Source organism: Dipodomys merriami, unplaced genomic scaffold (genome assembly GCF_024711535.1).
Source record: "Dipodomys merriami isolate MVZ:Mamm:240054 unplaced genomic scaffold, mDipMer1.0.p SCAF_7, whole genome shotgun sequence".
Taxonomy (NCBI): Eukaryota; Metazoa; Chordata; class Mammalia; order Rodentia; family Heteromyidae; genus Dipodomys; species Dipodomys merriami.
In genome coordinates, this window is record NW_027206290.1 from 1,526,722 (window position 1) to 1,546,162 (window position 19,441).

Here is a 19,441-nt window from a genome sequence, read left to right on the forward strand (position 1 = left end):
CATCATGCTAAAATCACAGCAGGTTATTAAAGGTCTCTCATATATATATATAAGAGAAAAACAAATTTTATTTATATTTTATTCTATGAGGGTTATTTTAGTACTGCTGTAAAAAAATTTTAAGACTTCAATTTTTCTTGTATTTACAAGGAATTGGCACTTGAACTACTTAAGAAATGAAGGTCCATGGGTCAGATTTTTGAGAGAAGGGTTTTTTTTGTTGTTGTTTTGTTTTTATTTTTTTATTTTTTTGGTCGGTTGTGGGGCTTGAACTCTGGGCTTGGACGCTGACCCTGAGGCTCTTTAGTTCAAGGCGAGCGCTCTACCTCTTGAGCCACAGCGCCACTTCCAGTTTTCTAGTGTTTTATTGGAGATAAAAGTCTTACGGATGTTCCTGCCCGGGCTGGCTTTGAACCGTGATCCTCAGATCTCAGCCTCCTGAGTAGCTAGGATTACAGGCGTGAACCACCAGCGCCTGGCTTTAATTTTTTAATTATGTGTTTACTATCTTTAGTTGTACAAAGGAGTTGCCATTCAACAAAGCAGTTTATGAATAAATGCATTTTGATCAATGTTACCCCTTCCCTCATTTTCCTTCATCCCTCCCAACCCTATGTATCCCCTCCATTTTTTAGTTTTGTAGGATATGTTGAATTTTATGACTGCTAAGAGTCAATTCAGTATTGATCACATAGTATACTCAGTTCTAAATATAGTTCAATGTTTAGAGTACTCTACCAGATGAAAGTTCTAAAATGGGAATTAATTTTAGATAGCTGATGTGATGCACAATTATAATTACCTATGTTTCTCATAATAACTGGCTGCCAGAATTGGATCCCATGAAGATTTGCCTTTATGTTCCTAACTTAATTGCTACATTTTTTAGTTTTCCTTTATCCATACAATTGCAGGAAGTACAAGACAATAATGGGTTGGTTGTTGAATATCTAATATGCAAGATATATTAGAAATATACAAGACATATTTGTGCTGCTACTTCAGCTTGAACTGAGGGCTTCACGTGCTCTTTCTCAGCTTTTTCCTCTTGAGGCTAGAATTCTACGACTTGAGCCACACCTGTACTTCCATTCCTTACTTTTGGATAAGCCTAACCATCTCAAAGACTAGTTTTTAATTTCAGAGTTTTAGCTATGAATGCAGCTGAGAAATATAGCCCTCATCTGGAAATTTTCTGCAATATAAATATTCATAATTTATGTATTTAACAAAACATTTACCAGAAGGAAGTCAAAGATAAATCCAGGAAAGAACAAGAGCAAGAAATGCAGAAAACAGTATGTTTTACAGTAAACTGATGGGCTACAATCATAAAGCTCCCCTTATAGTTGGAATTGAGTATTATTTTCATTAACCCTCAGTATTTTCATGTCAAAATCATGAGAAAAGAAAAATAAAAGCATTTTGCCATGAAAAAAAGTCAAGGGGGGGAGTGGGGGAAGGAGAAGGATTGGGATTGGGGGGGAGGGGGGAGGCTGGGAAGGGATGTGAAGGGTAAACCAAAGGAGGATGGTGCAATGCTTGGTAAGAAATGTACACATTATCCTGCCCATGTAATTGTAACCCCTCTGTACAGTATGTTCACAAATAAAATTAAATTAAATTAAAAAAAAAGTCAAACGGAATTAAAATGAATAGGAATGTCTTCTGAAAATATCATAAAGCTTGCAATAAACTGTTTCTTCTTACTTTCAAATCAGCCAATGCTGGAAACCAATTAATTACATGTTCTTGAAGCATAATATTTTCAGAATGTCTTTTTTGATTGTTTTCATATTAACTCCATTAGAACTTAATAAGCCACCCATTTGTTTCTTGATTTTTATTCACTTACAGTTTCCTCCAAATTGCACACATTTTATTTGAATCTGATAGTGTGTTTACATAAGACATATATGTAACTGAATTTGTTAACATTTTACATTTTCATTCATTTATCATCATCTTTATGTAATTTTTTGTATTTATAGTGTGCATTATTCAAAATGTTCCATGTGTAAATAAGCCATATACCCTTCTATTTCAAATTATCATTGAATTTTCATTTGCAATTGGTACTGTAGAGGATGAGTTTTTATTTGTTCAGCCTCTTGTATTCACACCCACCTAAAAACAACAACAACAATAACAACAACCACAAAACCATTCATTGAGATGCTGGGATTTTTATGATCTTTCTTTTAATTGGGAAAGTCCTACAAATAGTAGCATAATTCTTTGATTTCTTGTCTGAATTATCAAAGTTGTAAGCCAGATAGCCATATACATGGTAACAGGCGCAGTGTAAATTTTTTTCACTCTTCTGTCTGAAAGTATGGAAGAGAGGGTTCTGTTGGCCAGGACTTTCCATCTCTGTTTTCATTCATTCCTTTTTCCTCTACACTCTACCTTTGCCCTCTCATGACATCAAGCATAACACAGTGCTTTACATCAATGAATTGATCAATTACTATCAAAAACTGAATTCCTTTGATGGATCTAAAATCAGTGTTACAACCTTGCAACAAACATCCATAGAAACAAACTATGCCAAGATAGAGCTGACAGCTGCAACGTGTAAGTTCCTACACAGCCCCTCACTGTGTTACCTCAGATATTTCAGGTGATCTCTTTGATCTTCACAATTTCATTTCCAAAAATTATGGCTTCCAAAGCAATAAAGTAACTAAAAATTCCTTCCACAGACTTTTCTCCTTCTATTCATGTGACTTAATGGAAATCATATTTTTTAAGTCCAAGAAGATAATTGTAAGCCAGTGGCTCATACTTGTAATCCTAGCTACCCAGGAGGCTAAGATATAAGGATAGTAGTTCAAAGCTAGCTGGGCCAGAAAAGTCTATGAGAGTCTTAATCTCCAAATAACCACCAAAAAGCTGGAAGTAGAGCTGTGGGTCAAGTGTACAAGTGTAGAGCACTAGCCTTGAGCAAATAAAACCTCACAGACAATGCCCATACCCTGAGATGAAGATGAAGCTGAAAGAAAAAGAAAGAAAGAAAGAGGGGGGAAGAGAGAGAGAAAGAAGGAAGGAAGGAAGGAAGGAAGGAGGAAAGGAAGGAAGGAAAGAGTATTAGTAGCATTAGCTAACATCAGCTAATATGTATTAACTTTTCCAGGCTTTAATAAACTTTCTAAAATAACTCAAAATCCTAGATTCCAATATTTTGAAGCCATTCCCCAGTTCCTGGTTGTGGTCTTTTGAAACAGGCCTCTTGTGGTTCACCAATGCTTCATTTGATATCCAAAAAATTTCTGGTGATTAGAATTAGAGTCCTAATATTCATTTGACTAAGGATCAAATTCACTAATCTGCTTTTTTCCTTCTGAGGTGTTTGCTCTAATGGTGTATGTTCAATGATCTAACCCCAAAAAGCTAAGCACTAGCTATATTCAAAGCTTACTTCCAAAAAGGGTTCACTGGACATGAGCCAGAATGTAAGCTATAGTACTCAACATCTTCAAACCTGCTCTTTAGAAACAGATACAGATTTAAGCTCAGCATTAATTCGTTTGCTTGATTCTTCTTAGTGCTGCAGAAAAATAGTGGTAGATGCTACCACTGGGAAATATTCCACTTCCACCTCTGTCTCTATCTGTGCCTATACTTACCTCTAAATCTCTCTAGAAATGTTGGGTTTACATGTTTCCCATCTTGAACTCTTATCTATTTCTTCCAAAGAAAGAGTTATCTAAACTAAACCCCTTCCATAAATAAAGCCTCTCTGATTTTGTTTTATGATCACTTTTTATGCTGAAAACTAAATTCTGCACTCACGGGATTTTAATCATTCTCACCAAGTGATTAAATACTTAAAACTCAGATATTTAACCTTTGAACCTTTCCCTGCAGTTTTTCAATGGGTTCTGGGTTCAAGAACTTTCTAGATTTGGGACTGAAGCCAAAAGAATCTGAGTACTTATTAAGGCTTTCTTATGTTTTGACATTTGAGAACTACTTTTTTAAAGTGAAATTTAATTTCACAATAAACATATATCTTTGGGGCACACTGAAGACATCAAGGTAGTTAGTATATCCTTCAAAACTACAATAGAATAAGGATATATTTAATGTACACTTGCTATTTCCCTGATGTCACAAATAAGAGGAGAAATAAAGAATGTGGCATATGCTATGTTCTTGATTTCCTGTTACCTTTCAGACAGAAGTAATATCAATGTAATCCTATTGCCTTGTTTTTTTATTGTAACTCAAGCAAAAAAAAAAAATGAGATAACATACCCAAATTCTTCTCAACTACTGTATCCTGCCAGTGATAGCCAGTGCTAACTGGAATCAGCATTTTTATCAATTAAATGTTATTAAGGAATACATAAATTTTCCTTAATTCTAAGAGAATTTATACCTCTGAGTGTATTACTTCCAAGGGTTTCTATTTGGTTTCTTGGAATTTTTTAATAGTAGATGTTCGGTGCTTTTAAAATGCAGTATTTAAAAAATATTCCTTATCACATTATCCAATCAATTTTAATGACCTAGAGATAAAATATCAGACGACTTCTGTTTAAATTAGAAAGGTTGCATAGTATTGCTAAAGATGTAATGTTATTTGAGAGTTGACAAGCTCAACATTTTAGTTTTAAGTGATTATTTGAAGTATTAATCATATTTTCTTGCAACACAAAAGTGAAAATAAAATAACATGTCCAAAATAAGTTTATCAGTCCACTGAAAACTGAAAAAGTCAACCACTTAACAGCCAAGCCTTCGATAATCATTGAGTTGTCAAGATTTATAGTTCCTGCTAAGTTTCAATTTTGCTTTCATGACATTGAAGGCCTATGGACCCACCTCTAATTATATAAAAACAATTCTAATAAGACAACTTGCAATTTAAAGAAAACTAAAGACACATGACCATTACAGAAAAAAATGTATGTTTCTTGATTAAAAATATCAAATAATAGCCATGGATCCTGAAATGATAACCTTAGGCTAATTATGTTTAATGTAAATTTTTATTTGTTACACTGATGATTCTAGACTGCAGACAACAGGCATGCCATGTTATTGCTGTCAGTGTGCTTTCTCTCCAGGGATAAATCCCTTATATTTATTTACCAATGGGGGAAATAAAAACGTATTTAATATAAAAATGTATAAGAAGATATAACAGTATTTAAATTTTCCAGTCCTGCTTGACATAATTACAATATTCAATATGCTGATAGGTTTATATCAGCAATTACATAATACAAATGCAAGCCATCTCAATGAAGGTTTCTTTAAAAAACAAATCCCAACAGTAGGGTTGGAGGTTGGAGATGTAGCTAATTGATACAAGGTCCTGGGTTTGATCCCAGAAACACACACACACACACACACACACATACACACACACAAAATAACAGTAAAACCTAACTTCTATGTCAAAACTACATGTGTCAGATTTGCCAGTGTATCTTCATAGCTACAATAGAAGCAACACTGGGCTTTTGATAAGTACTTGTTGAATTAACAAATCAGGATTAAAATTAATTACCTCCATGCCTGCAATTTCATTGTGAGTTTCCAAAACTTGGAACCTGTGGCTCAATGCTCCCTTAACTTTATGATGGAAACAGTGATAAAGTAATGGCCGCTTGCATTGACTAACCTGTTTGGCTTGTGTGTTTACAGGCAAATGGACACAGTTTTGTACATATGGAACATGAAAAAGCTGTTTTACTACTGAAGAGTTTCCAGAACACAGTAGACCTAGTTATTCAACGTGAGCTTACTGTCTAAATATTTTTTATAAATAGTGAAGATACGTCTAGCCAGAGCTAATGTTCAAAAATAAATTTATACATAGAAGCAAATTTTTGCCAATTGCTGGACCAATGGCAAACATTATTGCCAAATGTATAATACTCTATGTTAGCACTGATCACCCTTGCAGATGTTAACTCTATAAATACAATGTTCATGTGGTTATGTATTAGTTTTAATTGTCAGCCTCTGGCTGTGCATTGGTGCGGTTTTGGTTCTGTTTTTGTTTTTAAACCCAATAAGTTTCTTCTCAAAGTGGATTTCATATAATTTCAGAGCACGGAAGCACACACAAGCTCTTTACAAATTCTGCTCTCCATCAGAAACACTGCCTCAAAGTTGTATATGCCTTTATATAGAAAATATGACTATAAAGAATTGTAATTCCCATAAAATATTTCTAGCACAAGGTATATGTTGGCATATATAAAAAAAGAATATAAGAGAAAAAAACAATATTTTCATAAACTAAACATCTCGGATTGAGAAAGAGATCTATCTTAAAATAAGACTTTACTATATTGAATCTTTTTCAATAAAAATTACATGATATTGCCTTATGAAAGCAACTGTACATATGGTATAAAGTGTTTATATTTGGTTCCATACTCATGTGCTAAATTCTCATGATGCAGAGTGAAATATTTCATAAGTTAACCATTTATCTCTGGGACCTGAATAAAAATAGGACAAACTAATGCGTTCAATGGCTTTAGCTAATTACAATACATTCAGAGTTAAGAAACAAACTAAAGGTCATTGTAGATAAGTCTTCTTACCACAAACTTACGCAGTGAATGATGGGTGGCAGGAAATGATTGATTTCCTTCTTCCAAGTTTATGTTGACTATAAATTGTAGCCCCTGTGATTTCTTTACTTGTAAATGTAGGATTTATTTGTGTGCTGCTTTATTTAATTTGCTATTTTTAAATCAGTTTAAGGGAACTGATAAAGTTTATTATTAAGAAAGAACTGTTAGAAAGTTATGGTGGGTGATTTAAAAACTTTGGTATTTATGAAACTTCAAATATAATTTCTCAGAGCTGTGGTCTGCCTGTATTACTAATCTCAATGACTGTTTTATGGACAGAAATTAATTAAATACTTTTTTCCAAAAACTTTACAACACATATAAAACTTTGAATTCTGTCTCACTAAAATAAACATAGGTAATATAGAATTATTTCCTTTTACATTAGACCTATTTAACTCTCTGAATTTTAAAAAATCATTTTAAAATCCTTTAAAATATTTCTCTTTATATTACTCATTAATTTGATTAAAATTGCTTTGAATTTCCAGAATAATTTCCCAGAATTAGTAGTATGCATTCTCTCTCTTATTTCTACATAGCTGTTTTTATACAATGAATTTACTTTAGATACTAGTATTTCAAATATTCCACTAAGATTTTACAACCAAGTCACATCTTGTTGTACTGGAGCTCTGAGAATAATATTTGTAAGTTAATGTTTTATGGGGACAATGAAAATATTGTATTTTTGTAGGATCTATTAAAATGAGTGTCACTTATTAGAAGTACAGTGGTATTTTTTTGACATAGAATTTGTCACTTGAAGGCAAATGATACTTCATTTTATAGATAATGCACTAATTTTGGTGTTGCTTTATGTCATGGTGACATGATAACACTATTTTATAGGCTTTGACAATTAATGATTAAATAATTGACATATTTAGTAGATTTCCCAGAAGTGACTTTTAAGTGTATTTTAAATACATTGAGAGTATCTAATGTGAAATGTCTTTCAAAGCCTAATTTTTTTTTGGTCAAAAACATATGACATATCATGATATCCAGATTTTATAGGATGATCATCATTAATCAAGTCAGAGGCCTTCACTGGCCTCACAAAATAACTTCAAGGAAAGGCAAAGTCAGAACATAACCAAACTCCAGGTCATCACATCAGTTTTGTTAGTCTTTTGTGGGAGAGATAGAAAGCCATATGTAGGACTTCCCAGTCTTTTTTCTTACATCAGGTTTCCCTATCAATTCCAAAGCATCGGGAGATGATTTTGAGATAGTCAGTTGAGAGGACCATAATCCTAATGTACACTACCATTCCTGATCTGACAACATTGTGTTGGCCAATGCTTTAATACTTCCAGTTCTGCAGTTCAGAAGTTAGGAAAAGAGAAAAGGGATCCCTGACCAACTGGAAAGGAAATCTTTCATGCCAAAGCACCTCATTCCCAAATATACTTACTGTGCTGCATGTTGAGAACAGGCAAGTTATAACAGACAGAGGTCTTTTCTCATTTTTAAGCTTACTCACTAAAATTACTGATAGCTTGAGAGGAAACAAATCAAATTGATTATATAGGTGACTAAAACTAGTAAGTCATTGATTTTTTAGTATCCATTTCTTTTAGAATAATGGGTTTGCTGCCTTAAAGTAGAATCTGGTTCATGTTAACAACTACAAAAGATGTTAAGGGCATGCCTCTTAAAAGAGAGAAAGGAAAAGAAAATGAGACAGGAAGGGAGGGAGGGAAGGAGGAAGTGAAGGAAGGAGGGAACAAGAAAAGGAGGGAGCTGGGTAAAAGGAAGGAAGGAAAAAAGGAAGGAAGGAGGAAAGGAAGGAAGGAGGGAGGGAGGGAGGAAGGGAGGGAGGGAGGGAGGGAGGGAGGGAGGGAAAAGGAAGACAAAGGGTGCACCCGAAAGGAGTGGAATTCATGATGGCTCAAATAGACTCTACCTCTTGATTTTTACTGCCATCTTCCTGCTGAGAAAGCTTATACAATTCAGTTATGTTGCATCCGTATTATATAATCAAAGAGATTGAAAAAGATTATAGGCAGAAGGAGCAAAAGCTGAAAATTATTAGCAAAATTACAGATTTTACAAGATGAATAGCCAAGAATGGACAATGTAAACAAAAACTGTTTATCAGGCTTATAATATCTTGTAGTAAAAGTATTCTTCTATTTTCAACACTCTAAGCAACCTAAGTCACCTAAACAGCAATTTCAAAATATAAGTGTATTTGTAACAAGAACTATTCAGTCAGTATGACACACACTTACAGCATAATTTGTTGCTCACTGAAGCCTATAGAAAATATATGTCCCAGTTACTTAGAATTGTAATTATATACATATCTTAGTTGTTCCTGAGCCTAACCTTGAATTACAACCTTCAGGATACAAAACCACTTTGTAAAGGGGGTAACAAACTAATATAATTTTACTTTTATCTTACACATGATGACACACATATCACTAATATACTTGCTTGCTTAAAAGTATGGTTGAAAAAAAGAGAAATATGTTTTGCCATGTGAGATGAAGTTAGAGAAGATTCAGAGGCATGAAAATAAAAAGTGTCTGAATTTTCCAAAATGATTAGATGAAGAAACCAGAAAAAGAAATAGATAATATCTACTTACTATTAATCTCTAAGACAATTTATAGCTTTAGAAAATTGCCAGCTTGTCTTTTAATTTGCTTTCAATACTATCCTTGATCAATTTCTGCCTCTCCTTGACACTTAGATCGGGAATATCTGTTCTGATGAATACTCTTATTAGGAGACAAGAATATAACCCAACCAGATAAAAATCCATCCTGCTGTAGTACTACCATTCTAAGTCTTTGGTCAATTCAGACAACACATTAAATACCTTACACACTGACACAATAGCAAGTTTGTCGGAACACTAGATCAACAAAAAGTTTAAAGTTAAGCCAGAGCTTTTTTTTTTTCTTTTTTGGGGTCCGGTCGTGGGGCCTGAACTCTGGGTCTGGGTGCTGTCCCTCAGCTCTTCAGCTCAAGGCTAGCACTCTACCACTTGAGCCACAGCACCACTTCCGGCTTTTTTCTTACATGGTGCTGAGGAATCGAACCCAGGGCCTTGAGCATGCAAGGCAAGTGCTCTACCACTGAGCCACCTTCCCAGCCCCAGGCCGGAGCTTTGACTCAGTGGTAGAATGCCTTTTGGGCAAGCCCGAAGTCCTGGGTTCAAATCCCAGAAGAAAAAAAAAAAAAGTAAACCCTTATGCAAATAATGAAATCCAACAGGTTAGTAAAATGGGTCCTTTAGTGTAAATAAAAGCAGGATTGAGGATCCAGTAGAGGTCATCTCACAGAAATGCTAAATCTTCCCAAGGCTTAACAAAAATATTCAGACGCCCAAAGTCCCATGGCTGTAGTTACTTGGAATTAGGGTGAAATTCCCAAACCCAAGACCACCTGCACTGAGTTTTTTCCTTAGCAATACAACTACTTTCTATTATGTATAGGAATATTTCTCCATCACTCAGAAAGACTATGCCCTAAAGAACACATTACAAGCCAGGCTCCAGATGGCTCTCATCTGTAATCCTAGCTACTCAGAAAGCTGAGATGTGAGGATCAAGGTTTGAGGCCATCCAGAAAAGTCCATGAGCCTCTTATCTCCAATTAATCACACACACACAAAAATTCTGAAAGTGGAGCTGTGGCTCAAGGGGTAGAGCACTAGCCTTGAGTGAAAAACTCAGGGGCAGTGCCCGTGTCCTAAATTGATGCCCCAGGACAGGCACAAAAAATAAATACATAAATATACAAATAAAGACATAAATTACAGCAAGAAAATAGAATGTAGGCTGTAGAAAAGGGATGTGTGCTATGAAAAGCACACTCGTGTGAGTTACTATTCTAGGAGATCCCAGTATCTGCTGTCCTATGCATCGTTTAATCTCCATTGGTATCTACACTATTCAAAGGGTATCTTCTTTGCCAAGATACTCCCACCATACAATAACTAAGACAGATACAGTTAAAGATTTTCAGTTATGTCCTGAAACTTCTGGGGCATTTCTATGTTTTGCACACAACACTGACCTCTTGTCACTGCTGCTGTTACTGCTAGAGGTCCTTTCCTCCAGCTCCCACGGAATCTGAGGGCATTAGATGCTGCTGCGATCCTGCTGAAGCAAGCATTGACCTTCCCTTTTAGAGCTCAAGCCATCAGAAACTCTTAAGGGTCAACTGATACTTCGAGCTTCCCCTTTGGGAGGAGCTTTCTTACAGGATCAAGGATCTGTGAGTAGTAGCATTAACCAAGGCTCTAAGGCACAGCCCTCACTGTCACTAACAGCAGCATATACCGGCGCATGCCGGGCTGGGTGACATTGCCTTAATAGAGCCCTAATTCTTCTAGTTATCATTTCATTTTTAATCTCTATTGTTTGAATGTTGGGTTGTGTTACATTTCCATATGGCGGGACTTTGTCTGAGCTACTCAGCTACTTTATGAGGACAAAAATCTGTTCTTTTTCACCTTGCACACTATTGAAAAGAGATTGACTTTCCAAACACTGTCCCGAGGGGATGCAAACTCCTTAGCTTGTACCTTGCAGAATTCAGGGGGTTATGAAAGAATAAGGGGGAAAGTCAGTTCATACTTTACTTTAAAACACACAGTGAAAAGGGAGGATGGGGCAAGTCCCCTGGACTGTTAACTGTGTGATTATCTTAATTCACCCTCCGAGCAGTTCGGGAAATAAGAAGGCCTAAGAGGAGGGAAATCACTTACTGATTCAGACTTTTTTTTTTTTTTAGCTGAGGAGAAGTCCTAGCCCATGCTCTTGGTAGTAACACACTGAGTTCTGAGCAAGGGAGGAAAGGGGCCTTGGACTACCTGTGCACAAATGGCAATGGCATGGACAGCTTGATTTCTCTCCTCTACCATATGCCCTGTTTGGGCCTGAGTTTGTTCATGGGAGCACCTCAAAGCTCAAAGGTTAAGAAATTCAAGCAGTGTTTGCGTAGAAAGTATAAAAATACTGTGGCTCTTTTAGTCTGGGACTGGAACCACTAAAGGCCTGTCCCAAACAGATGGCTATGGGTCAAATGGCCACATATGAGATTTTCGGACTTAGCTTTTGTTTTTTTTTAAAGACTCACTTTCATTCTTTATACTAGTATAATTTTCAATAGGCGTAAGAATTGGTGCTGAGGAAAAACAAAAGTGAAGTGGAGCATCCTAGATTTCCTTAGGTTTGAAAGTACTTTTTCTATGGCTGTTAGGATAAAATGTCTAACACGGTGCTTCTATCTCTGTCTACCTACCAAAAGAAATATTTTGAAGAAGGACTTTTAAATTGATCAGCAAACTTCTGTGTTTACTTCACAGGAAAACAGTGTTGCTGAATCTCAGAAGCCTAAAGTATGTTTTTCATAAATTTAAAACAGGTCCAGGCACTTGCAGTTCATGCCTGGGATCCTAGCTAATCAGGAGGCTGGGATCTGAGGCTCACAGTTTGAAACCATCCCAGACAAACTTCTGTTAAGACTCTTATCTCTAATTCATCACCAAAAAGCCACAAGTAGAGCTATGGCTCAAGTAATAGGGTGTCAGTCTTGAGTGAAGAAACTCAGGGCCAGTGCCCAGACCCTGAGTTCAAATTCCAGGACCCCACTACACACACACACACACACACACACACACACACACACACACACACACACACACACATTCAAAGCACTTCAAAATGTAATAAAAATGCAATGATTACAAATTTTATATTTGTTGAGCATCAACTAAATATCAGGTACTTCGGGGGATATGATGTAATCTCTTCTGCACAGAAGCTCACTCTCAAGTGGGAAGAAATTCCAGAGATTGCAAGACAATGCGGTGAGTGCCTTTGTTCCTGCCCTTAATTCATCCTATGATAAAAAGGGAAATAGCAGCTTTATCTTGTCAACAGAAACCGAGACAGAGACAGAGAGAGATTGAAACTACAGGTTTCTCATAGGTCTCTCTACTGTGTCCCTTGGGTGGCCATTCTGAATGCTGTGTGGATTTAGGGAAACATTTGACAGGCTAGACATGGTCAGGGAGAATAACATTCTGGACAAGATGCATAAAAACCAGAAGCCCTGGGGTCTCTGGAAGAGGGGCTATAATTCTGCCAGCTAGTTCTAAAAAAGTAAAGGAACGCAATGAATCATGGTGGCTATCAACCTCATCCTGCACTACCTGTGTGCCTCTGGCATGATGGGAAACAGAATTAGAATCCAACACGCTAGCTAACGGGGTGTTAAAGAATTCTTCTACATTAGGTGCCCCCAAAAGGCCAGTCCTGTGAACACTGCCTCAACATTAGCCAGGGTTAGAAATCCATGTGGTCCAATATGAGAAGGAAGCAGTCAGAAATGCCATGAGTTGGATAGTCATCAGCTGGTTGCCTTTTGTATTTCTTTCTTTCACTTGTGTGTTGAAGAATATTTCACTGCATGCTGTTCAACTATTCCCATGGTGGGCGGTGGGGAGCCCTGCTTATTTAAAGTTGAATTACACCTATCCACCTATCATAAACATCTATTTATTCTTACAAGAAGAAGTTGGTCCGCTGGTTTAAGGAATTGTTTTACCTCAATGTTTTCTATCAAGATTCTCCCTGTTCTTTTGAAACCTTTGCCTACATTGTTGTGTCTCTTAGCAAGCCTACCTCCTTCTTCCTTTTCTAAGTTATCAAAATCAAAGACTGCAGAGTCTAGCTTCAACAGCACTTAACAGCCATGAGACCCTTCCCTAATCTGTGTGTGTGTGTGTGTGTGTGTGTGTGTGTGTGTTTGTGTGTGTGTGTGTGTGTGTACCACAGCTTGAACTCTGGGCCTCATGCTATCATTCAGCTTTCTCACTCACAGCCGGTACTCTACCACTTGAGCCACTCCTCCCATCCAGCATTTTGCTGGCTCATTGGAGGTAGAGTCTCCAGGACTTTTCTGCTCAGGCTGACTTTGAACTGAGAACCTAGATCTCCGTTTCCTGAGTAGCTAGAATTACAGGTATGAGCCACTGATAAAAGAGATTTTTCTAATACTATAATTGTATACTTCATAGTATCTTCACTTTCTGCCTGAGAGCATGGCTATTTAGTGTTTTTACTTCTCTTCTATGAACTGTAAAGTTATTGAAAAAGACAATATGTCTGGGTAGAAGAGTTTTCGAGGGCACATCTGTTTCTATTTGCTGGTAATCCTTAATGCCTGTCTTAGTGTCAGCAGTGTAGTGGGGGCTCAATAAATATTTGTGCAATGATTAAATGGAAGACAGGCTTGGCAAGTAAATGTACTTAATAAATATTGAATTAACAGGAAGTTCAAGTTCAATTTCTGTAACCTTAAACCAGGAACCTTTTGCCTTCTCAGCTGAATTACCATTCCATGTTTTGTTAGAAAGGAGCGGGAGAACAGCGGGAAGGAAGGAAAGAAGGATGGAAGGAAGGAAGGAAAGTTATTTTAATCTCATCCTCCCTTCCTTGACATTTCTTCTAAAAGCTTTCGGCTTCTTGTGCTGTTCCAGCAGTTATGTTTCATTTCCTTTTTATGTGTTTTAAGGACCTTAACACTGGCCAAAACATTTACAGAATTTTGTTCAGTTAATTGTAACATACCATCTCTATCCTTTTGATTTGTTTGGGTTTTATTTCTCTTCTGGAAAGAAGTCATGCATTTACCTGTCAGAAATATCTCAGAGAGATAAATGCATGAAGTTGAACTCACGAAGCCTTGTGTTTTGGAAACTTAGAGATAAATAAGCCCTGTTTGTTCATCCTACAAGACACTCCCAAAGCCCCAAAGCAGACTGTGAACTAAGGAGATGACAGCCTGAGGCTTTGTCTGGCTTTACACATCTTTGAAAGATTCTGTTTAGCTACACATGGTAACCTGGAATTTTGCTCGAGCTACTTCTACGATGTGGAGCTGAGAGGAAGTGGGAAGGTGATGACCAAAGAAACAGGGGTAAGGTCATCCACAGGAGGAGCTCCCGTCCACTTCTAGCTCTAGCTTTTAATTTCTGCCTTATGCCACCTGTTGTAAAGAAGAGACGAGTCCATCCACAGGCCTTTGGCTGCTTTTCTTTATGCTGGCATCTGTGCCTGGCTTTCTGGTGGCATTTTGTGTGTGTGGCATCTACTGCATTCCCAAAATGAAATGTCATGTATTCCAGTAAAAGTTCTTAGGCCACTGCAAAGCTACAGAATTGGTATGAGTAGAGATGAGTGTTGCATACATAGAACCACCCCAGTAGCAGGGCACATGCTTAGGATGAGTGAGGACCTGCATTCTATCCCTGGTATTAAAAAAAAAAGTTAGTATGATAGAACACACACACACACACACACACACACACACACACACACACACACACACAACCCAAGGCTAAACTTTGATCAAATTGTATTCTCCCTCCCAAATTTTTATAGAGATCTGAATATAGCCTATGAACCTCAAAGGAAAAAGAAGTGCTGTTGTTTGTACTGCCACAAACTTGGCTTTATTAGATTCTTCCTTGTAGAGACAGGGGGAAGAAAGGAATGCAATACTTTAAAAGAAAAAATAATCTAAGTGAGAATAGTCCAGCTTGATGGGCGCCTCTCCACAATCCCTTTATTACCCCATGGGTCCTTGATTTCGTCATAAGTAAAACTCTCAAATATTTCTCATGTGTCTTAAATTTAGGTTTCATAGTGACTTGATTATAGAATTGAGTAGAATATTCCCAAACACGATTCCTTTATGTCATCTACTATGTTGCTTACACTATTGATTGCACCCATTCGGCCTTTGGTTTTTAAATTATTACAGTGAAAACTTGCTAACTGTCTCTGTTGGCTAATTACGTCTTTTTTTCCCCACAAGAAACTTCTGATTTTTAAAACATTTAGAGATAATTAGTCCACCTCAAAGGAAACTGGCAACAGTGGTTTCTTTGATACTCTTGAGGCCTCAAAACTATTCAGACTATCTACTCAAACTATCTACTGTTTGGCCCAATAGCCTGGTGTCTGCATGCTCACATAAGGGAAAGAAGGTCAGTATCTGTGTGAACAAAAAAATGATATGAAAGATTGAAAAGGAAAAGTGAAATATTGAGTGATTCCATTTTAGGAGAGAAAGTTGGTAAAAGTATTTTTAAGTAATAAGAATACTTTAGTAAGTCAGGAATCGTAAGGACAGAAGAGGGTTGAGTAAAGGAAGAAAATTTAATTATTAAGGAAGTAAGAGTGAGAAAAGGGAAAGACGGGACGTAGATGATGATAAATAGGCATGGGAGAAACTGAATGAAAGAAACCAGATCCCACAGTTTCTCCAGATTCAGCTCTGGAAGCAGTGTTCTTCATCGTACTGTCCTGGAATTCCCTTTCTCTCCTTCTCTCAAGGCCAGAAGAGTGAGCTGTCATCTCTTGATTTCTGGCCTTCTTCCTGTTCTTCTAGATGTAAAAAGAAGAATTCAAAATAAAGAAATAAGACACGTATTAGACACATATGCAGTTTAATTGATCTTCATTTCTAGGAGCAACTTTTGTAATGTACTCATATCTTTTTAGTCATGTAACTTCTCAAAACAAAGAAAATCACTACAAGGTAATTCACTAAAAAGAACAATCACAGCTGAGTGCCAATGGCTCATGCCTGTAATCCTAGCTGCTTGGGAGGCTGAGATCTGAGGATGGTGGTTCAAAGCCAGTCTGGGCAGGAATGTCCATGAGACTCTTATTTCTAATTACCCACTGAAAAGCTGAAAGTGGAGCTGTGGCTCAAGTGGAAGGGGGCTAGCCTTGAGCAAAAATTCTGAGACACAGCGCCCAGGCCTTGTGTTCAAGCGATATGACCAGCACATAAAAAAAGAACTATCACAGCACTGTTCTCAAATAACATCAATATCAAATACTACAGTCATTGTTAAAAGCTCTGTGGTGGAATGAGGCAAGTTATTGTTCTATCATAAAACATCAGCGGACCTTTGAGTAGATCTGGTTCATGTCTACCTTCAGGGAAGAGTTAAAGTTATGTTTAATTCCTACAGAAAAGGGTCTACCTCTTTCCTCTGTGATAACACTAGCAAAAAAATGAATTATGAGTTTCTTCCCAATAAAACCATCAGTTTCAATTACTAGGTTCAAGGCTACATATGTATTCTATTTAAATATGGTGGGATGTACCCATATACATTTTGAAAAGTTTGTGTCTGCAGTTTAAAAAGCTACCACCAGGGCAGGGAAGTTAGCTCAGTGGTGGAGTGCTTGCCTTACATACATGAGGCCCTGGGTTCGATTCCTTAGCACCACATAAGCAGAAAAAGCTGCAAGTGGAGCTATGGCTCAATTGGTAGAGCACTAGCCTTGAGCTCAAGAGCTGAGGGACAGCTCCCAGGCCCAGAGTTCAGGCCCCATGACCAACAATAAATAAATAAATAAATAAATAAATAGCTACCACCAGGTGGAGACTGCAGGTATAAATTTTATATCTGAGCCTTGGCAATTTTCTGGCTAAGGAAGCAAGACTGCATGGTACAATTTTATGCTTCATGTGCTGGTTAACTGTTAGGAACACTCTTTTCCATCATCTGTTGACTTAATTTGAATTAATGCTCTAAATTTAAACACCTTAAGTGATATATAAGTGACTCTCAAGTTTTGTCACCTACCTGCACACTTGACTCTGTGCCAAACCTTGGATGAGAGTGTGCTTTGAGATTTGGGTTTCCTAGTTGTTTAGTTCATGATCATACCCACCAATTAGGTAGTTCTTTACTTGCTTGTGTAGTTTGATATACTATAAGGTACACTCAATCTATGTGGGGCTATATTTGTTCCAAAATCCTCAAAATTTATTGTTTCAATGAACCCTGTGAAATTTGAACATAAAGAACTAAAACTGCTTTGTATAACCTTTTTGTATATAATTTCTAAATTGGTCTAATCTGTGTATGTGTGTATCTGTGTATGGCTTTGTTTCTCACCAGCATCTTGCAGTAACAAGTCATCTACTCTAAACTCCTACTTTTAGCTATGTGAATTATGAACTGAATAAGGAATGTATCTCAAAAAGCATCTCATAAAGTGAAAACTGGACTCCAATGGTAGTTTCTAGTCCCCAGCTTGTGTTCTTTCAGTCAGGTCTAAGCAAGGAAGGCACAGAGCCCTGGCAGCATCAGTGACACATGTCCTTTGCTATCTTGGTTCTTCGATATTTGGATTTCAGGACCTCTGATGGTGGGATCCTTGCTAACAAAGCCAAATGTTTCTGTTTACTTCCTCTAAGCTAATTGTATCTTCACCTTCACAGCTTAGCCTGCACATTTGTCTGGCAGCCCTACTTATTTGTGAGTCCATAGTATTCTCTGCCAATCATTAAATCTTTTTTCTTTCTCAACTGAAAGCAAATTTAGAAGGAAACAATATGCTCTTTCTTGAAGTTAATGTAAAACTTTAAAATATCCTGGCACTTGTTTCCAAAGTGAAGTTTCTTTCTAGCCACATGACCATGAGCTACTATTATGGTAGGCTCTCCCTTAGCAAATCCAGGTCAACCTTCTTGGGGGCGAGGCCGGGAGGAATGTTAGTGTTTTATAATTTAATGATCTTGAGCCTGATGGTTTTAGCGCAGCCCAAAATGCTAGGCTTACCACGTGAGTTTCCTCTCTTTTCAGGGAAAGTTAAATATCCTTCCCACAATAAAAGAAATTTAACTTGCACACATTTCCACATTCCTTAAGACATACACAATGGTGACCAACTTGTGTCTGTTCCTTTCTTAATGCTGGTAACCTATTACCTCTAGATCTTTGTTACCAATTATCACTTAAAGTATCTTTTTCTTTGTCATAGATGAACTATCTTAATTTTTTATTCCTGTGAGCCATCTCTAGGTCAGGGCTTCTTCTCCAGCACCCACCATAATTCTTGATTTTAGCAGTGATGAGGACCTCAGAGCCAGAGAGCTTGTGGTTTACTGCTTTCACTTTTTTCCTTTAACCATGTGAACTCCATAATGCTGAACAAGCACGGTCATTCTATCTGCGTCATGATGTGAAGAGGTGGGGGAGCTCTGCTTTAAACGAATGGGAACATCACCTAAGCAAGTTGCTGGTGTGGCCCCCAGCGGTGGGAAGAGAAAGCCAACCCTGTCACTTAAAGGTGCTGAATACTTTAAAACTGCCCTTGCCTCCTGCCCCCAAGATAGCCATTGTCCAGTCTGTTACCCTGGAAAATAAGTGAATATGTATTATAAGTAAGATTTCACTGCATTGGTGTTAAGGCAAAATTCTTTAAAAAAAAATTGTTAGGTAATGGGCAAGTCTCATTCACCAAATATTTTTATGCTATTCCTAGATTATCTATACTATTATTATCTAAACTATCCCTTGCTTGGAACAATGCCATAGGCTGTCTCTTGGTTATTTTATTTCATAACAGAAGAAGCATTTACTATGGTTCACATTTTCAGAGGACTTAGTTCATGGCCATCTAGGTCTGTGAAGCAGGAGAACATCATGGTGGCAGAAGTAGGTGGTTAGAGATTACTCAACTGTGTGCAGTCAGGAAGCTGAGAGAGAGAGAGTGGAGGAGGAGAGAGAGAAGAGGGGGAACAGAAAGAGAGAGAGGAAGGGGCCAAGGGGTAAGATATTCAGCCAAGGACCTCTTCCCTGAGACCCACTTTCTCCTTGAAGGTCCTATCTTAAAATTTCCTGAAACAGTGCCCCCATGTGGAGAACAAGCATCTAACACATGAACCTGTGCAGGACATTTCACATTTAAACCCTAACATTCTGCACCCTGAAGGCCCCTGGCCATCTCTTATGCAAAATGCATTTAGGCCTTCCCTAGAATCCCTGAAAAATTAAT

At 37.3% G+C, this 19,441-nt stretch overlaps 1 protein-coding gene across 14 annotated transcripts in view; it reads left to right on the forward strand.

The window, feature by feature from the left end:
- Lrrc7 (leucine rich repeat containing 7) overlaps positions 1 to 8,383 on the forward strand; it is a 486,949-nt gene extending 478,566 nt beyond the window's left edge. For 13 of the 14 annotated variants that reach the window (XM_070006786.1, XM_070006787.1, XM_070006793.1 and 10 more), the window contains one exon: positions 5,659 to 8,383. In XM_070006786.1, the coding sequence (XP_069862887.1) occupies positions 5,659 to 5,766 (108 nt within the window). In that variant the 3' untranslated portion in view covers positions 5,767 to 8,383. The remainder of the gene's footprint in view (positions 1 to 5,658) is intronic. The other variant, XM_070006794.1, reaches the window with a different exon arrangement.
- Positions 8,384 to 19,441: the final 11,058 nt, after the last annotated feature.